The sequence below is a fragment of the Giraffa tippelskirchi genome, chromosome 10, assembly GCF_054371585.1.
Source record: "Giraffa tippelskirchi isolate mGirTip1 chromosome 10, T2T-mGirTip1v1.2.pri, whole genome shotgun sequence".
NCBI lineage: Eukaryota > Metazoa > Chordata > Mammalia > Artiodactyla > Giraffidae > Giraffa > Giraffa tippelskirchi.
The window spans coordinates 2954050-2972114 of record NC_137284.1 but is presented as its reverse complement, the minus strand read 5'-3'; the positions used below and the strand labels follow the sequence as shown (position 1 = coordinate 2972114).

The 18065-nt window shown below is 52.4% G+C and overlaps 1 protein-coding gene across 1 annotated transcript in view; it reads right to left on the bottom strand.

Moving 5' to 3' along the window:
* The window catches only part of SHANK2 (SH3 and multiple ankyrin repeat domains 2), a 562195-nt gene that overhangs the window by 430571 nt on the left and 113559 nt on the right, over window positions 1-18065 (bottom strand). Inside the window, exons 5-6 of the mRNA XM_081533759.1 lie at window positions 15833-15904; window positions 13806-13914 (exon numbers count right to left, since the gene is read on the bottom strand). Coding sequence (XP_081389885.1) covers window positions 13806-13914; window positions 15833-15904 — 181 coding nt within the window. The remainder of the gene's footprint in view (window positions 1-13805; window positions 13915-15832; window positions 15905-18065) is intronic.

Below are 18065 nucleotides of genomic sequence, written 5' to 3'. Positions count from 1 at the left end.
GGTGCAGGGGCGCAGCCGGGACCTCAGAAGGACGGGAGCCTGGTGAGAACCTCCCACAGGGGCAGCGCCGCCCAGCTCTGCTCCCGAAAAGCTTGGGCAGCCTCCAGCATGTGTCCCAAACCTTCCGGGCCTCAGTTTCCACACCAATGTTACTGCTGTTTAATTGCCAAGTCATGTCTCACTCTTGGCCATCCCAAGGACTGTAGCCCGCCAGGCTCCTCTGTCGATGGGATTTCCCAGGCAAGAATACTGGAGTGGGTTGCCATTTCCTCCTCCAGGGGATCTTCCTAACCCAGGGATCGAACCTGCATCTCCTGGTTGGCAGGCAGATTCTTTACCAGTGAGCCACCTGGGAAGCCCTCCTACAACGATATGAAGGGAATCAAAGTAGGACCAGCACCTCATGGGGCTCTGGGAGGATCAGATGCCACATCTTATGCTAGAGCAGTGCTTGGCCCACAGGCAGAGTTTCTCTGGGGGATCTGGCTAGAAATGGGTTTTATTATTGTTTGACAAACCTAGACAGCATATTAAAAGCAGAGACATTACTTTGCCAACAAAGGTCCATCTAGTCAAAGCTATAGTTTTTCCAATAATCATGTATGGATGTGAGAGTTGGACCATAACGAAGGCTGAGCACCAAAGAACTGATGCTTTCAAATCGTGGTATTGGAGAAGACCCTTGTGAATCCCTTGGACTGCAAGGAGATCAAACCAGTCAATCCTAAAGGAAATTAACCCTGAATATTCATTGGAGGGGCTGATGCTGAAGCTGAAGCTCCAATACTTTGGCCACCTGATGCGAAGAGTTGACTCATTTGAAAAGACCCCGACGCTGGGAAAGATTGAAGGCAGGAGGAGAAGGGGGCGACAGAGGATGAGATGGTTGGATGGCATCACCGACTCAATGGACATGACTTTGAGCAAACTCCGGGAGATGGTGAAGGACAGGGAAGCCTGGCAAAGAGTTGGACACAACTGAGCGACTGAACAACAAGGTTTTTTTTTCAGTATTTTTTAAAACCTATGCAATGCCTTTATTACTATATAATCATAAAAGCAATTTCTAAAATGAACCATGAAGCCAATACTTATTCCCATGTCCCCCGGCCCCCTGGACAGGCACAAAGCCCACGAGACTTTCTCTCTTTTCTCAGCGAGAGACAGTCATGTTGCCCCAGGACACAGACCAAGTGAAACGAACATTCCCAGACCTACTAAGTGATCTGCCCTGTGCAGGGACAGCAGCCGCCCCGGGCGGAGGACCAGGTGTGTCTCCTCAAACTCTTACAGGACAGATGGCCACACAGACAGGCAGGATGGTGGATGGACGGGTAGGTGGGTAGATCAGAGGGAGGGAGGGAGGGACGGGTAAAGTAAAGTGCCAGCTGATGGCATACAGAGATGCCACACACATGCCCAGTTAAGAATGAGTTGAACAAAACAACAGAAGACTAAGATTTGGTCTCAAGGTAGACTGAGGGAACGTAAACCATGCACTCAATTTACCTTTGTGAATAATTAACCCATCACTGAATATAAAACCCATTACTGAGTTAGTCCTAATTGAGAGATCAGGCCCACCTCATTCCATGGCCCGTTTGCCTCGTGCAGAACAACTCCAGCGAGCAAAGCCTGACCTTGGGGTGGAACCACTGAGTTCATCTGGGCTCAGCTATGACCTTGACAAAAACCTCGAACCCTACAGGCTGTGGGCTCCCCATCTGCTTTGCAAAGCTCCGCCCACACGAAGGGTCACAGGAAGCCATGGCTTTGAACGTGCTTTACCCGAGTGGGAAAAGGATCCACAGTGACAGGACAGGTAAGAATCACGGCACCAGTTTAACCTGGAAATTGAGTCCCCACAACACTCGAAAGAGGGACAGTATTCCAGTGGACTCAGGGCGTCTGCCTTCACTCACATTCATACAACCTCACTTTCCCAAAACAATCCATTTGGTTAAAACACGCATCTCTAAAACACAGCACATCCCTTCTAAGTCACACTGAAATTTTGCCACTCAAATGCAGAACTCCGGACAATGACCCAGGACACCTTCCCATCTGAGACTGCGGCTGCCAAACCCAGGGGAGAAGTAGCCTAGAATGTTCTAGAAGTCCCCACAATGCAGGTGTCTCCTTGGAAGGGGAGACTTGAGAAGCTCCTACAAACAAAACAGCAGAGAGCTGGGGCAACGCTCTCCGCCTTGCCCTTCTGCCCCGTATCTCTCCTCCACGCCAGCAAACATCTGACACGGCCCCAAACGTCACATCACAGGCGGACATGTCCACATTTCTGTGATGAATCCAGGGATCTCAGCAACTCCTCAAAACTCCCCAGGCCCAGCAAGAGGAAACGTGGGATTCAGGAAGTCCTTGGTCGTCACCTAGAGCAACAGCTCTCAGACTCTGGCAGGCATGCACATCACTCAGACGGCTTGTTCATGCAAAGGGTACTGGCTCGGTTCCCAGAAACGGTTCAACAGGACTGAGGGGCTGAGGAACCAGAGCTCTAGGAGTGACCCTGGTGGACAAGGGCGCGCTCTGCTGGAGGACACGGCTTCCCAGACTCGGCCACACAGCGACATCATGGGTTCCCACCTCAGACACTAATGTGACCACTGTGGCACATGACCCAAGAATTAGGGTGGTACAGCCTCCCCAAGTGGGTGGTTCAACTTCCCCAAGTGGCTTTAAGTTGCAGCTGAGTTTGAGACCCACTGCTCTGAACACCTGCCAATCGCCAAACACTGGAAGTAACTGAAACGTCCTTCAGTAGGTGAACAGGGTAAACAAAACTGGAAAACCTGTTCAATGGATTATCACTTAGTGACTAAAAAGAAAAGTGTATCAAGTCCTAAAAAGATACAGCTCAATCTTAAATGCATGTTGCTAAGCAAAAGGAGCCAGTCTGAAAAAGCTACGTGTTGCATGATTCCAATTACAAGACATTCTGGAAAACTCAAAACTATGAGGATGCTAAACAGATCAGTGGTTGCCAGGGGTTCTAAAGAGAGGCAGGACTGAACAGGCGGAAAGCGCAGGGGTTTTTTTTTTTTTAAGTTGCAAAACCATCCTGTATGATTCTGTAATGATGAATATGAGAATCAAACATCTGGCAAAACCATAAACTCTACAAAGAGGGATGCTCACTGTATGCAGATTTTCAAAATAAAGCTTAAAATTTCATTTAGGAGATGTGGGATCCCAGGATGGAACGCCGAATGTGACAAAAGAGTCTAATCGTATTAAAAACGTAAAAAACAACCTCACCGGAGGAGGTGGGGGAATGAAGTGCTGACCTAGGTGGCCGTGGGAGTGAGCAAAGGCAAAGAGAACGTCACACGAGCACTGTTCTCAGGTGGATGAAGCCGTTCATTGTGGGGCACAGGTCAACAGTCTGGGAACCACTATATTTCTGTCCTAGAAATGAGCAGTTAAATGCAAAGACGGCTGAGAGCAGAGCCCAGCTTCTCACTGTCTGCACAGGCTGTTACAGAAAAGCAAGGGGTGGGGACTGGAAGGATCCTTATGGCGACCGATGAGGACATCAGTATGAACTCTCGGTGAGTTTACTACAGATTCAGATGGGCACCCGTGGAAACATTTACAGACCTGTATCTATTCACGAGCAAGTACACACACACGTATCTCCCCGCTCCTTCCTCTGAGACAGCCCCCAAGCAACGGCTCCCCAGAGGCGATGAGCACATCCAGCGCCCAGATCCTGGTCTCTGAGGCCACCTCCCAGGGCTGCTGGAGGCACGGCAGATGCCATGACCAGCGCAGGAGACAGGCAGGATGAGCCTGGAACACCTTCTGGGGCCCAGAAGCAAGAAAGTGGTGTGAGGAGAAGACGGAGGGGAAGGAAGAGCAGGGGCACGGGCGCAGGAGGGAGGAGGAGAAAGAGAGGAAGAATCCACGCTGACACAGGAGCCAAGTGCAAGAGCCCCCAGGGGTCAAGGCCGGAACCATCCGAACAACAAAATATGTAAGGAGCACTGTGCATGCGTGTGGGCGTGCTAAGTCGCTTCAGTCATGTCCGACTCTTTGCGACCCCACAGACTGCAGCCCGCCAGGCTCCCCTGTCCTTGGGATTCTCCAGGCAAGAACACTGCAGTGGGCTGCCATGCCCTCCCCCAGGGGAACTTCCCAGCCCAGGGATCGAACCCACATCTCTTCTGTCTCCTGCACTGGCCGGTGGGTTCTTTAGCACATGCCCCACCATGGAAGCCCAAGTGGTATTGTATCATAACTCAAATTATAAATTAAACAGCCATGCGGCCACACTGGTAAAAATAACCGTGATTGAATAAATAAATGAACGGGAGAGAAGAGACAAATTTCATCTGCTGAAGAATTCCAAGTAGTTTATGGAATTTACTCTGCCCTGGAGGAGGCGGAGCAGAACTCCTCATCTGTGAGTGTGGGCTGGGCTCAGTGATTCTCCGGAAGAAGACAGTCAATAAAGGCAGAAAAAGCAGGGGACTACAGCAGGGAAGCCTGAAAGCACAGCTCAGCCAGGGGAGCAAGGTCCACATCCCAGTGACAAGTGTGCCCTCGATACGATGTGATGAGAAGGGGTCCACCTCTGTGACCTTCCTCCCAAACCTGCGTGCCCCTGTCTAATCATGACCCAAACGTCAGACAAACCTCAACAGAGGGACAAGCACAAAACACCTGACCGGTTCTCCTCCAGGTGGCCAAGGTCATCGAAAACAAGGAAAGCCCTGCAAAGCGTCATAACCAAGGGGGCCTACAGAGACAGGAGGACTAATTGTCATGAGGGATCCGGAAACAGAAAAAGGACATTTAAGAATTCCGAGTTATGGAAGGGCACGAGGGGGTGCAAAGGACATTCAGTAACTACCAAGGAAAGATGAGCAAAGTACAGGTCTCACTCCATGAGACCACCTATGATCCTTTCTGAAACACGGCGGGTTACAAACAAGAAAAAGTTGGCAAGGATCGCATGTGCTGTTGCAGCTCTCACTTAAACGCAGGTCTCTCTGAACCAGAAACCGCACCTGACAAGCCGCACACACCCAGATGTCTCTGGGGTCACGGCTCGGTGGCCCTTAAGGGCTCTCCATCGCACTGGGTACTTGGTACATCTCGGACTCTCTGCGGACTGATGTTTATGAGGTCCCAGGACCGTGTCCTCAAGGTGCTATTACTTCTGGGGAATTTCACTGGACTTATTCAGGGGCGAGGACGAGACAGCAGGATATGGACCGAAGGACCATCATCATTAGACCGGGATCCACTGTCCAAGGCACCTTCTAATTGGGCTGTGTGGGAGCTGGGCAGGGGCGCATGGCAGCGCCAGGCACATCTTGGCTCAGATGATGAGTTACCACCGCCTGGAAGCTAATGTCATCACGAGAGCTCAGAAATGAGGCCCGGACTCACCACGGGGGCTCTGCAAAACCAGCCCAATCAACGCATATTCCATTTCTACTTCTCCTCGAGATTCTTCCAGGGCTGAGAGACGTTTCTAGCTTTATTACAGCCCTGTCTTCGCTGTGCCTGGGCTACTTTCAAGTGTGGGAAGACAGCACAGAATAAAAGCCCTAACTTTTGTTCCAGTTGTTAGTTTCACTTCCTTTTCAGGGCTCAAAACATCATCCATCTCATCCCAGAGGTTCCCACCGAAGCAGGAGATGAGCCAAGACCCTGGTGGACGAGTCTATTTCTTTCTGCTGCTCTCATTGTTACCTGATCAAATTTCCATCCGAACGGGGACCAGACGGTCGGAATAACCCAGGATGCTTTGATTTAATTGACAGGCTGCTCCTCCAGGATTTAATTATCTCCGGTGCGTCCCTTAGTCCAGAAATGCCGTTTCGCCCCGCGCAGGCCCCCACGCTCAGCCCAGGAGCGCCCCCAGGACACGCAGCCCACGTGCAGGGATGCAGCGTGCATGCTGTGAGCCTCACTGCACTTCCTGCACTTGGGAAGGAAGCCACTTCCAACTCTCTGCTCCGGGAATGAAGTCTGGTTCTCAGTCGGACTCTGCCTCTTGGCAGCTGGCTTTTGAGGAAGTCACAGATCTCAGCCAGGAGCTGCCAGGACACAGGCTCACCCTGGGATCATCAGACCTGCAGAGGACGACCGCGCAGCATCTGGAATAAGGGGGGGGGGGCGGCTCTGCCTCCCTGGGGCTGCAGCGGATGACTCCCTCCAGGAGCTCGGAGACTCTACTTAAAGCCCACGCTCTGCAGCCCGTCCCCCACAACGAGAGAAGCCACTGCCGTGAGAAGGCCACCCACCGCCATGGGAGAGCAGCCCCCGCTCACGGCAACTGGGGAAAGCCCACGCACAGCAACGAAGACCCAGCCCAGCCGAAATTAAATAAAGAAGAAATTTCTTAAAAATGGCCCTAAGACCACTGACTTAAAAAAAAAAAAGAAAAACCAAAACCCCACTGTGTTTGATCACTGTCAGTTTTGTCCACACAGAAACCTGCGTGGATGTTTATAGCAACGTTTGTCACTAAAACTTGGAAGCCACCGAGGTGCTCTTCCGTAGGTGGACGGATACACTGTGGTGCGTCCAGACAGTGGAATGTTCTTTGGAACTAAAAAGACACGAACAAGGGGGGAAGGACTGGGAGTGTGGGACCGGCAGATGCAAACTGTTACATACAGGACGGGAGAACAATCCTACTGCACAGGGCAGGGAACTACTGCTGTGTTCGGTATCTTGGGATAAGCCATAATGGAAAAGAATATAAAAAAAGAATGTCTATATGTGTGAAACTGAGTCACTTCGCTGGAGAGCAGAGTTTGGCACAACATTGTGAATCAACTATAATAAAAAAATGAGCTATCAAACCACGAAAAGACACGGATGAAATGTAAATGCCTATGACTAAGTGAAAGAAGCCAATCTGAAAAGGCCACACACTCTGTGATTCCAACTACATGACATTCTGGAAAAAGTCAAACTATGGATTCAGTAAAAAGACCAGTGGTTGCCAGGGGTTAGTGGGAGGGAGGGGTGAACAGGCAGAGCACAGAGGACGTTTCGGGCAGTAAAACTAAACTCTGCTCGATGGATACGTGTCCGTACATGTTTGCCTAAACCCACAGAACGCACAACGCCGAGGGAGCCCTAATGTGAAAGTGGATTTGAGTTAATACTAACGCATCAATATCGGCTCATCAGTGCGTCACTGGCCACACTGATGTCAGACATTAGCCGTGGAGGAGCCTGGGAGGTGGGAGGTTATACGGAACCCCTGTTCCTCCCATTCAGTTTTCTGTAAACGTAAAACCACTCTCAAAAATAAGAGTCTACGGTGGCTCAGACGGTAAAGAATCTGCCTGCAATTCAGGAGACCCGGGTTCGATCCCTGGGTTGGGAAGATCCCCTGGAGAAGGCAATGGCCACCCACTCCAGTATTCTTGCCTGGAGAACCTCACGGACAGAGGAGCCTGGTGGGCTACAGTCCAGGGGGCCGCAGAGAGTGGGACAAGACTGAGCAACTGACACTCTCACTTTCAGGGGAAAGCGAAAGTTCTGCTGTACAGAGACTAGTAGCTACAAGAAGTAAAACTGATGTAGAAAGTTACCATTTGGCAGCTTCCACGCGAGAGCTGTTCAATAATTCTGTTTTAAATGTTGAAAGTGAAAACAAATAAAAATTTATAATTTATCTACCCAGACTCCCCCCAGAAACCACCCAACCCAAGCCCTCTGATTACTGTTAACTATTGGGTGAGACCCTGGAACGTCCTGGAACAGGACCGTCTGCCCAGGAAGTGGGGTCCCCCACCTGCTGGCGGGGAGCCTGGTCTCAGCCTTTGCTGGAGCCCCTGCCCTTAAGTCTGTGCTCTGGCAGGCGCTAGTTCACATGGATTTGAGGGGAAAAGGGTTTCTCAGAGTTGGCTCTTCCTGCTCAGTGAGTCCAGAGGCCGTCCTTATGGGGCTGGTTCAGGAAACCCCAGCGTTTATTTGACCCAGTGCCACCTTCTCCGTGGGTTGCTGCCGGCGGGTTGACTCTATTTCAATTTCAGGGGAGAGTAGGGAATATCCTCCTCTGTCTTCCTCCCTCCTGGGTCCCCGCGGCTCCACTGCAACTGTTCTTGCGATGACTCCGTCCATCACCACGAGGATAGCGTTTTGTTTTTGTTTGTTTGGTTGGTTGCTTTTTTTTTAACCTTTATTTATTTCTGGCTGCGCTGGCTCTCTTGCTGCGCCTGGGCTTTCTCCAGCTCTGGAGTGCGGGCTTCTCAGTGCAGTGGCCTCTCTCGTTGCAGAACACAGGCTCCAGGACACAAAGGCTTCAGTAGCTGTGCCATGATGTGCTTACTTGCTCCGCAGCATGTGGGGTCTTCCCAGACCAGGGATCGAACCTGTGTCCCCTGCATCAGCAGGTAGATTCTTAACCGTTGGACCACCAGGGAAATTCAAGGTCAGCATTTTTAACTCCAGCGGGAGACCAAGAGAATGCCCACTGACCTCCATTTGGAAGCAATCTGGGGGTCTACACTGACGTGTTGTTAGAAGCTCCGTTAGGGTCAGCTCTGGAATAACAGTCACCTCAAACTCTTGGATCCCCGAGACGCTGGTGGCCTTGGTTCACGGCGGGAAGGATCCAGTGGGAGGGGGTGGTGCTCAGCCCAGAGAACTATCAGGAAACAGCCGTGGATGCAGCCAGGTCAAGAGGGGCCCAGGCCAAAGGCCATCCAAGGAGAGAAGCCAGGTCAGGGACCCCAGGCCTGGCTCAGGTCTGTGACTGTCCTTGGAGGCTCAGGTTCACTCTCAAGAACCCACGGACCCATCTGTGGTCCAAGCCTCAGTACTGGGAACCACGTCACCGTGATGGACAGAACCCCACCACCCCGCCAAGAGCTGGGTGCCAGCCTAGATGGCCAGGCCCAGAGGAGCAGTCCGCTCACCATGGGGCCAGAACCAGCATGTGCTCACTGCCTGCCCTCCAACCCCAGCCTGGTGCTCAGACTCAGGGAGTCAGAACCCCTGGTGCCCACCCCTGCCGCCCCTGTGGATGGAATGCCCAACCCCGCCTCCCCCCGCTCCCCATCTAGACTCTTCACAGAAGCCACCCCCCACCTGTTGCCTGGGACACGCCCTTCTCCACAGCCCCGGGGCCTCACCTCACCACCCCTGCCCTTGGAAGGTCAGCCCCTGCAGGCATGGCACAGCTTCCTCCTCCAGGGGTCCCCACCCACAGGATCTCAGCCTCATGCCCACATCACCTATCAGGATGGCTGGGAGCCCGGCTTGTCCATGTCGCCCCCCGTCCCAGCACACAGACCCCCGGATTCCCCGTCTCACCACGTCCGCTGGGCTGGTAACCTGCTCACCTTCAGCCAGGCCTCTGCACTCATCCCCCCTCGAGGTCTGTGATCTCCTGACCCCTCCAAGTAACCACTCACGCTGTCCTGTCCCCTGGCACCTCGGGCACTGAAGGTGCATCACTGATAAACCAGCAGCCCTGCTCTCACACTGTGCAGCTACATTTCAGGGACAGGGGTTGACAATGGTCACAGCACGGCCACCTCTGCGTGGACGGGGACTGACATGGCCGGAGGAGCACAGGGGTGGGTCCTGTCCCCACGTGAGGGGTCAGAGGAGCCCCACAGTGATGAGCAAGCTCCCTTCCTCCGGTGACAAACACACCTGCTGTGGGTTCGGTAACTGTGAGGGCCACGTGTATATGTGCCGTTGACATGAGGTGGGCGGGCTGCCCCATCCCAGGAGGAGAGGGGAGGCAGGCCCTGCTCGCTGAGTCCAGGATGAACGCTCTCTGCTCAGCATCACCCACCTGCCGGGGGGAGGGGGAAGCCCTAAGTTGCCATGGAGACCCTCGCCTGAGCGGCTCCCGGCTCTCACAACAGCCTCACTTCTGCTGGTTGCATTCACGTGTCTCGAGGGTACAGGGCTCTCTCTGGGAGGATGGTGCCTCCCCCCAGGGGACACTGCGTAATGTCTGCAGACATCTCTGGTGGCCACAGCTGGTGGGGGTGTTCCTGGCATTCGTGGGTGAAAGCCAAGGAAGCCATAAACATCTCACGATGCAAAGGACAGGCCCCAGCATAAAGAACGGCCTGGCCCCGTGATGGAATGTTATTCCACCATGATAAAGACGGAAATCCCACCATTTGCAAGGACGTAGATGGACCTTGAGGGTTTGACGCTATGCAGAAAGACAAACACTGCACGATCTCACTGACGTGCGGCGTCTAAAGCAACTGAACTCACAGAAACACAAAACAGACGGGGGGCTGCCCTGCGCAGGAGGCGAGGGTGGGCAGAACAGGTGCAGGGCAGCAAAGAGTCCACAGCTCCAGCTGTGAGATAAGTAAGTCCCGTGGATGTCTCAGGCAGCATGGGGACTACGGTTAATCATGTCGGGTTTCCGGGAGGCCCCTGAGGGTCAGTGGTCAGGACTCTGCATTCCCCAGAGGACACAGACAGAACCCCTGGGTGGAGAACTAAGATCCCCCAAGCCACACGGCATGTGCGGCTCGGAAAAAAATACTCTGTGTATATTTAAAAGTGCCTAAGACTGGAATGCAAAAGCAGGAAGTCAAGAGACACCCAGAGTAACAGGCGAATTTGGCCTTGGAGTACGGAATGAAGCAGGGCAAAGGCTAACAGAGTTTTGCCAAGAGAACACACTGGTCATAGAAAAACACCCTCTTCCAACAATACAAGAAAAGACTCTACACATGGACATCACCAGATGGTCAACACCAAAATCAGATTGATTATATTCTGTGCAGCCAAAGATGGAGAAGCTCTATACAGTCAGCAAAAACAAGACCGGGAGCTGACTGTGGCTCAGATCATGAACTCCTTATTTCCAAATTCAGACTGAAATTGAAGAAAGTAGGGAAAACCACTAGACCATTCAGGTATGACCTAGATCAAATCCCTTATGATTATACAGTGGAAGTGACAAATAGATTCAAGGGACTAGATCTGATAGACAGAGTGCCTGATGAACCATGGACAGAGGTTCGTGACATTGCACAGGAGACAGGGATTGACCATCCCCATGGAAAAGAAATGCAAAAAAGCAAAATGGCTGTCTTAGGAGACCTTACAGATAGCTGTGAAAAGAAGAGAAGTGAAAAGCAAAGGAGAAAAGGAAAGATATTCCCATCTGAATGCAGAATTCCAAAGAATAGCAAGGAGAGATAAGAAAGCCTTCCTCAGCAATCAGTGCAAAGAAATAGAGGAAAACAACAGAATGGGAAAGACTAGAGTTCTCTTCAAGAAAATTAGAGATATCAAGGGAACATTTCATGCAAAGATGGGCTCAATAAAGGACAGAAATGGTATGGACCTGACAGAAGCAGAAGATATTAAGAAGAGGTGGCAAGAACACACAGAAGAACTGTACAAAAAAGATCTTCATGACCCAGATAATCACGATGGTGTGATCACTCACCTAGAGCCAGACACCCTGGAATGCGAAGTCAAGTGGGCCTTAGAAAGCATCACTACGAACAAAGCCAGTGGAGGTGATGGAATTCCAGTTGAGCTATTTCAAATGCTCAAAGATGATGCTGTGAAAGTGCTGCGCTCGATATGCCAGCAAATTTGGAAAACTCAGCAGTGGCCACAGGACTGGAAAAGGTCAGTTTTCATTCCAATCCCAAAGAAAGGCAATGCCAAAGAATGCTCGAACTACCGCACAATTGCACTCATCTCACACGCTAGTAAAGCAATGCTCAAAATTCTCTAAGCCAGGCTTCAGCAATACATGAACTGTGAACTTCCATATGTTCAAGCTGGTTTGAGAAAAGGCAGAGGAACCAGAGATCAAATTGCCAACATCTGCTGGATCATCGAAAAAGCAAGAGAGTTCCAGAAAAACATCTATTTCTGCTTTACTGACTACACCAAAGCCTTTGACTGTGTGCATCACAACAAACTGTGGAAAATTCTGAAAGAGATGGGAATACCAGACCACCTGACCTGCCTCTTGAGAAACCTGTATGCAGGTCAGGAAGCAACAGTTAGAACTGGACATGGAACAACAGACTGGTTCCAAATAGGAAAAGGAGTACATCAAGGCTGTATATTGTCATCCTGCTTATTTAACTTATACGCAGAGTACATCATGAGAAATGCTGGGCTGGAAGAAGCACAAGCTGGAATCAAGATTGCCGGGAGAAATATCAATAACTTCAGATATGCAGATGACACCACCCTTATGGCAGAAAGTGAAGAGGAATTAAAAAGCCTCTTGAGGAAAGTGAAAGAGAAGAGTGAAAAAGTTGGCTTAAAGCTCATCATTCAGAAAACTAAGATCATGGCATTTGGTCCCATCACTTCATGGAAAATAGATGGGGAAACAGTGGAAACAGTATCAGACTTTATTTTTTTGGGCTCCAAAATCACAGCAGATGGTGACTGCAGCCATGAAATTAAAAGACACTTACTCCTTGGAAGGAAAGTTATGATCAACCTAGACAGCATATTAAAAAGCAGAGACATTAATTTGCCAACAAAGGTCCGTCTAGTCAAGGCTATGGTTTTTCCAGTGGTCATGTATGGATGTGAGAGTTTGACGGTGAAGAAAGCTGAGCGCCGAAGAATTGATGCTTTTGAACTGTGGTGTTGGAGAAGACTCTTGAGAGTCCCTTGGACTGCAAGGAGATCCAACCAGTCCATCCTAAAGGAGATCAGTCCTGGGTATTCATTGGAAGGACTGATGAAGCTGAAACTCCAATACTTTGGCCACCTCATACGAAGAGTTGACTCACTGGAAAAGACCCTGATGCTGGAAAGGACTGAGGGCAGGAGAAGGGAACGACAGAGGATGAGATGGCTGGATGGCATCACCGACTCGATGGACATGAGTTTGAGTAAACTCCAGGAGTTGGTGATGTACAGGGAGGCCTGGCGTGCTGCGATTCATGGGGTCACAAAGAGTCGAACACAACTGAGCAACTGAACTGAAGAAAGCAGATGGGTTTCCCCTGGTGGCTCAGTGGTAAAGAAACTGCCTGCCAACGAAGCAGAAGCAGGCTTGAGCCTTGGGTCAGGAAGATCCCCTGGAGAAGGAAATGGCAACCCACTCCAGTATCTTGCCTGGGGAATTCCATGAACAGAGGAGCCTGGAGGTCTACAGTCCATGAGGTCGCAAAAGAGATGGACATGACTTAGCGACTAAACAACGAGAGAGTAGCTCCTAAAAGTTCTCATCATAAGAAAAGAAAAAGGGGAACTTGGGAGGGGCTGGATATTAACTAGACGTGTCACAGTGGTCATTCCCCAGTGTATCTACAAACCAAATCGTTACAAACACACCGGAAATTAATGCAATGTTTTGTGTCAATTGCTTAGCCATAAAACCAGAAACCAAAAGAGAAAAGAGAAGATTCAATAAAAGTGCCCATTTGGAACTGGTAAAAAACAGAAAGGCTCGTCCAGCCCCCAGGTCAGCAGGCCGGAGGATGGTGACCGGTCCTGTTCTATCCCACACTCGATCCAAGGCCCCGCATAGAGACTTGGTTTCCAGTGGGGGGAGCCAGACACCCGCGAGGGTGCGCCTGTCTTCCAGGGCAGGAGACAGCAGCTGTGTGTTATCCACTCACTCATTCAACTCAGGTCCGTGCTGAGCACCTACCACCTGCCAGGTGCTGGCCAACTGCTGGCAACTCCAGGTACAACGCAGGCCCTCAGAGCAGGGAGAAAGCACGTTTAAGACCCAGTGAAGGGTGATGCTGCGGGTGGACGCGGAGTCTGAACGAGAGCATCACCTCTCCTCCCTGAGCCCATGCTTCAGGGGGCTTTTCCGAAGTCTATCCAACCAGCCCTACCTCCAGTCTCCAGGTCGTGGAAATTCGGATCCAGGCCTCGGTCCAGCATCTTGACGATTTTCTCCACCGACCGATGCTGGATGTGATCCATGCATTTTTTCAAATTGGTCTGGAGAGAAAAGTAAAAGTGGTTTTACGGAGAAATGTCTCTACAGACCACGGGAAGGCTTCTGGTGGGGTGCACGCTGGCCTCCTCTACAGGGAGGAGAGCTACCCCTCGATGGGGCCCCACTGCAGACCCCAGGCTCACCAGGTAGCATCGTTCTGTGTCTGGAACCCCAGGGCCAAGCTCAGAGCCCAGTACTTGGAAAATCCAATCATCCCACCCTGGATAAATGTTCTAGAAACCGCTCCCCCCCCCCCCGATTCCTGTCCTTGCCTAAAGTCACAGGACGTTTCTTCACTTTCAAAAGGCTGAGCATCCTGGACCACTTTGAAAACAACACTTTCCAGGGCGCACCCCGGGTCTTCCGACTTCATCCCTGGTGAGCAAAGCCCTGGGATTGGTATTTGTGCTTCTTAATCTCTAAAGCGGCAGGCTCAATGGAGAGCATAGCTCACTGGGCTTAAACCAAGCAAGTCAAGGTGAGGGAGACAGTCACTCCTCAAGACACCAGAACGACCAGGGGCTCAGCGCTGACAGGGCCGCCCAGCCACACCTGCAGGGAAATAACGATCACCCGTCCATCGGGCAGACAGCCCGGCTGTTTGATCATAATCACGGAATCCAAGATAGCTCTGTCGGGTGAACCTAAGGCTCTCACTGGCTAGTCCTCCGCCTCTACTCTGCACCTCTCCTCCCCAAACACCCCGAAGCCCCTGGACCCTTCAGCCCAGGGACACAGGCTGAATCTCCACCTGGACGCTTTCTGTACATTGTGGGAATAAAAATTCACAAATATCCAAGGACAGAGGACACACTTGGTTACACTGAACACCTTCACTGCTATTTACTGATCGACATTATTTTAAAGGCACACATTTTCGTCATTTTCATCTACACGCTGGAGGGTAATTAAGAAACCAAAGTGCCCAGACGTGGAGTCTAAACACACCTGTGCGGGTGGATCCCAGGGCTGGGCAGAGAAAGCCCAAGAGCAGCCTGACTGTCTTGTGCCTGAAAACTGCCAGCGCTCAAAGCACAGTGAGGACACATCAAGGGGGTGGAGAGCCAGGCGGAAGGGCCACCAGCCACGTCTGGACAATTCGAGCACAAAAATAACACAACCGGCAGGCGACAACCCACTGAACACCATGAAAATCCGTACGTCCTTCCTGATACGAATGGGGGCGAAACATACATGAGGGGACCCTGCAGGGTGGGGAGGCCCCGTGTGCTCCTGGCTCCAGGTGAGCGCACCTGGGCAGATCAGGGCCAGCTCGGGGAAGCCGCCAGGCAGCGACCCGATGCTGGCCTTCCCTGAGCTCCGCAGCAGATGCTCCGGGCTCACCAGGGAGGGGCGGGGCAGGGGGAGGGCATCCCCGAGCATCCCTGGGCATCACACCGCGTCCTCTGTGCTGGGCGAGGTGCCCGCCACACGCTCCAGCTCCAGCGCACCCTGGACATGCACAGCATCCCTGGCAGGGCGCAGCCGTGCCCGGACAGCAGCCCACGGATCTTTGCTAACCCTCTCCTTCTCCCTGCGCAGTGGTCTGGCCTCCGAGCAGCTTATGTGAACAGCACTTTAATCACAAGGGCGGCGGCAGCAGACACCTACTACAGCGCTGTCCCCCATCTGGGCAGCAATGGCTCAGAGGGAATGGCCACCCCTCCTTCCAGAAACACCAGGCGGGAGGGGAGTAGAAAGCAAGGCCCCAGTCTCCTCTCTCTCAGAGACATTACTTCCCTTCTGCACGGGCATCTACCGAGCCTGCCTCACACAGGAGGAGATGTAGGCGGTGTTTAACGAGGCTCTGGCGGCTGCAGGGGCCTCTTCAGCCCCAACATCTCCCGGGAAGAAGAACCACTGTCCGAGACCTTCCCTGATCTCTGGAGACGATGCCACAGGCACGAACACCACGCCTACCTTCGTGTGCAGCTTGGCCAGCTGTTTCTCGTCCAGGTTGGTCTGTCTATACACCCGTTTCTTGTAGCGAAACTGACACAGACAAGCAAACAGGGAAAAAAAGAAAAGAAAGCCAGGTAAGCATTTCACACGGCTGCCCACTGCGAGGAGAAGCCTGCCTCTTCCACGGCTATCTCACCCCCGCAGGGGCTCCCGAGCAAAGCCTGCGGCGTTAAATAAGCCGTTTGTATTTGAACCGCAGAGACTGCGGCAGCGAACGAGTAACTTCTGCAGAGATGCTGCTGGAAAGTCACTAAGAGAAAAGAGCCACCTGGAGGGACAAGCCCAGTGCTCTCTGCTCCCCTCTGCCTCGTCAGCGATTCAGTCTCCCCGCTGTCGGCGAGGCACCAAATCAGGACCCGCTTCTCACATCGGCTACGTCCCCAGGGTCGGCCACCCTTATTAAACACACATTAGAATGCTGAGCGCCGAAGAATTGATACTTTCAAATAGTGGCGCTGGAGGACTCTTGCAAGTCCCTTGGACAGCAAGGAGATCCAACCAGTCCATCCTAAAGGAAATCAACCCTGAATATTCATCGGAAGGACTGATGCTGAAGCTGAAACTCCAGTCCTTTGGTCACCTGATGGGAAGAGCCGACTCACTGGGAAAGACCCTGATGCTGGGAAAGATTGGGGGCAGGAGGAGAAGCGGGCGACAGAGGATGAGATGGTTGGATGGCATCACCGACTCAGTGGACATGAGTTTGAGCAAGCTCCGGGAGCTAGTGAAGGACAGGGAAGCCTGGCATGCTGCAGACCATGGGGTCACAGAGAGTCGGACACGACTGAGCTGCTGAACAGCAGCAGCAGCCCCAGCCTGGTGAAGCTGCCCGCCCGCAGTCTCCGCCTGGAACCAGGAGGAGACAGGGGAACAAGGGCACACCTCGGGCAGGGTGCCCAGGAGGGCGCAGTGGGGCTGCAGGCTGCTTCTGAGTCCCCAGCGACCCCGCCTGATGCCCCCTCCTTCTCCCAGGTGCCCCGGATGCCCCAGGGTGTGTTTGGGAAGATGCTGGCAGCCTGGGTGTCACTAGGTCTCTAGGTCAAAACATGGCTCCAATTCCAGCCCCGGCACTGTCCCAGGGTAACCAAGAGTGGGGTCCAGCTGCTCGCCATTCAAAGCCAATCAAGAGGCCAGGTTGGTGGAAAGGGGAGCTTGTTTGATTTCAGATGCTAGCAACCGGGGGTGGGGACCAGGTGCCTGTTCAGAGGCTGACTCCCCTCCCGAACAGTCAGTGGGCAAGAGCTTTCACCGAGAGACGGAGGGGGCTGCAGGCACAGTCGGCTCTGACAGGCATCTTGAAATTGGTCATTGGTGGTCTGACCAGCATCATCTTCGCTGTTTTAGGTACAGCTAGTCTTTAGTTGCCGGGTTGGTTTGTTCCCATTTCTTTGAGGCCAGTTCCTGGAACGGTGGCAGCTCATGTCACGGCTGGGCTTCCCAGGCAGCACTAGTGATACAGAACCCACCTGCCCATGCAGGTGACGTAAGAGACGTGGGTTCGATCCCTGGGTCGGGAAGGAGGGCATGGCAACCCACTCCAGTATTCTTGCCTGGAGAATTCCACAGACAGAGGAGCCTGGCGGGCTATCGACGAGGGTCACAAAGAGTCAGACACGACTGAAGTCTTAGCACACACACGTGCAAGGATGCATGTCCCGGCTACAGTCTGGTCGCCGTGCAGTTAACTTCTCCCACCTGGTGGGGTTTCAGTATCTAAAAGACAGCTCCCAGGACGTGGCTCAGAAAAGCACCTACAGTCCTTGAGGAAGAACTAAGTCCTTGACTTCACTTACAGACTAACCTTTATTCTTTGGTTCCGTTTGAACGTCTCCCTTTGTTTCTGCATGTTCTCACTTCTCTGATTAAACTTATTCTTTGGGTAAAGTTTTTCCACAGACAGAAGGCAGGCAGAGGACATGGGGGGCCAGGACCACACGGTCCTGCTCCGTTTCGCTAGCGGCTGAGTCACGGGGCTGAACACCTGCCTCACCCGAGCCTCCGCTTCCTTGCCAGTCACACGGGGATCACACACAAAGCTCCCAGGGCGCCGGAGGAAGGAACGTGAGCTTCCTGGCCCAGAACCAGCGCTGGGCAAACACTGTTTTACCCTTCCCGCCCCCACTTCCTTTGATTCCCCCTTCTCACTCCAAGGAGTTTAAATAACCACGGACGTGACATGAAGGCTCAGAGT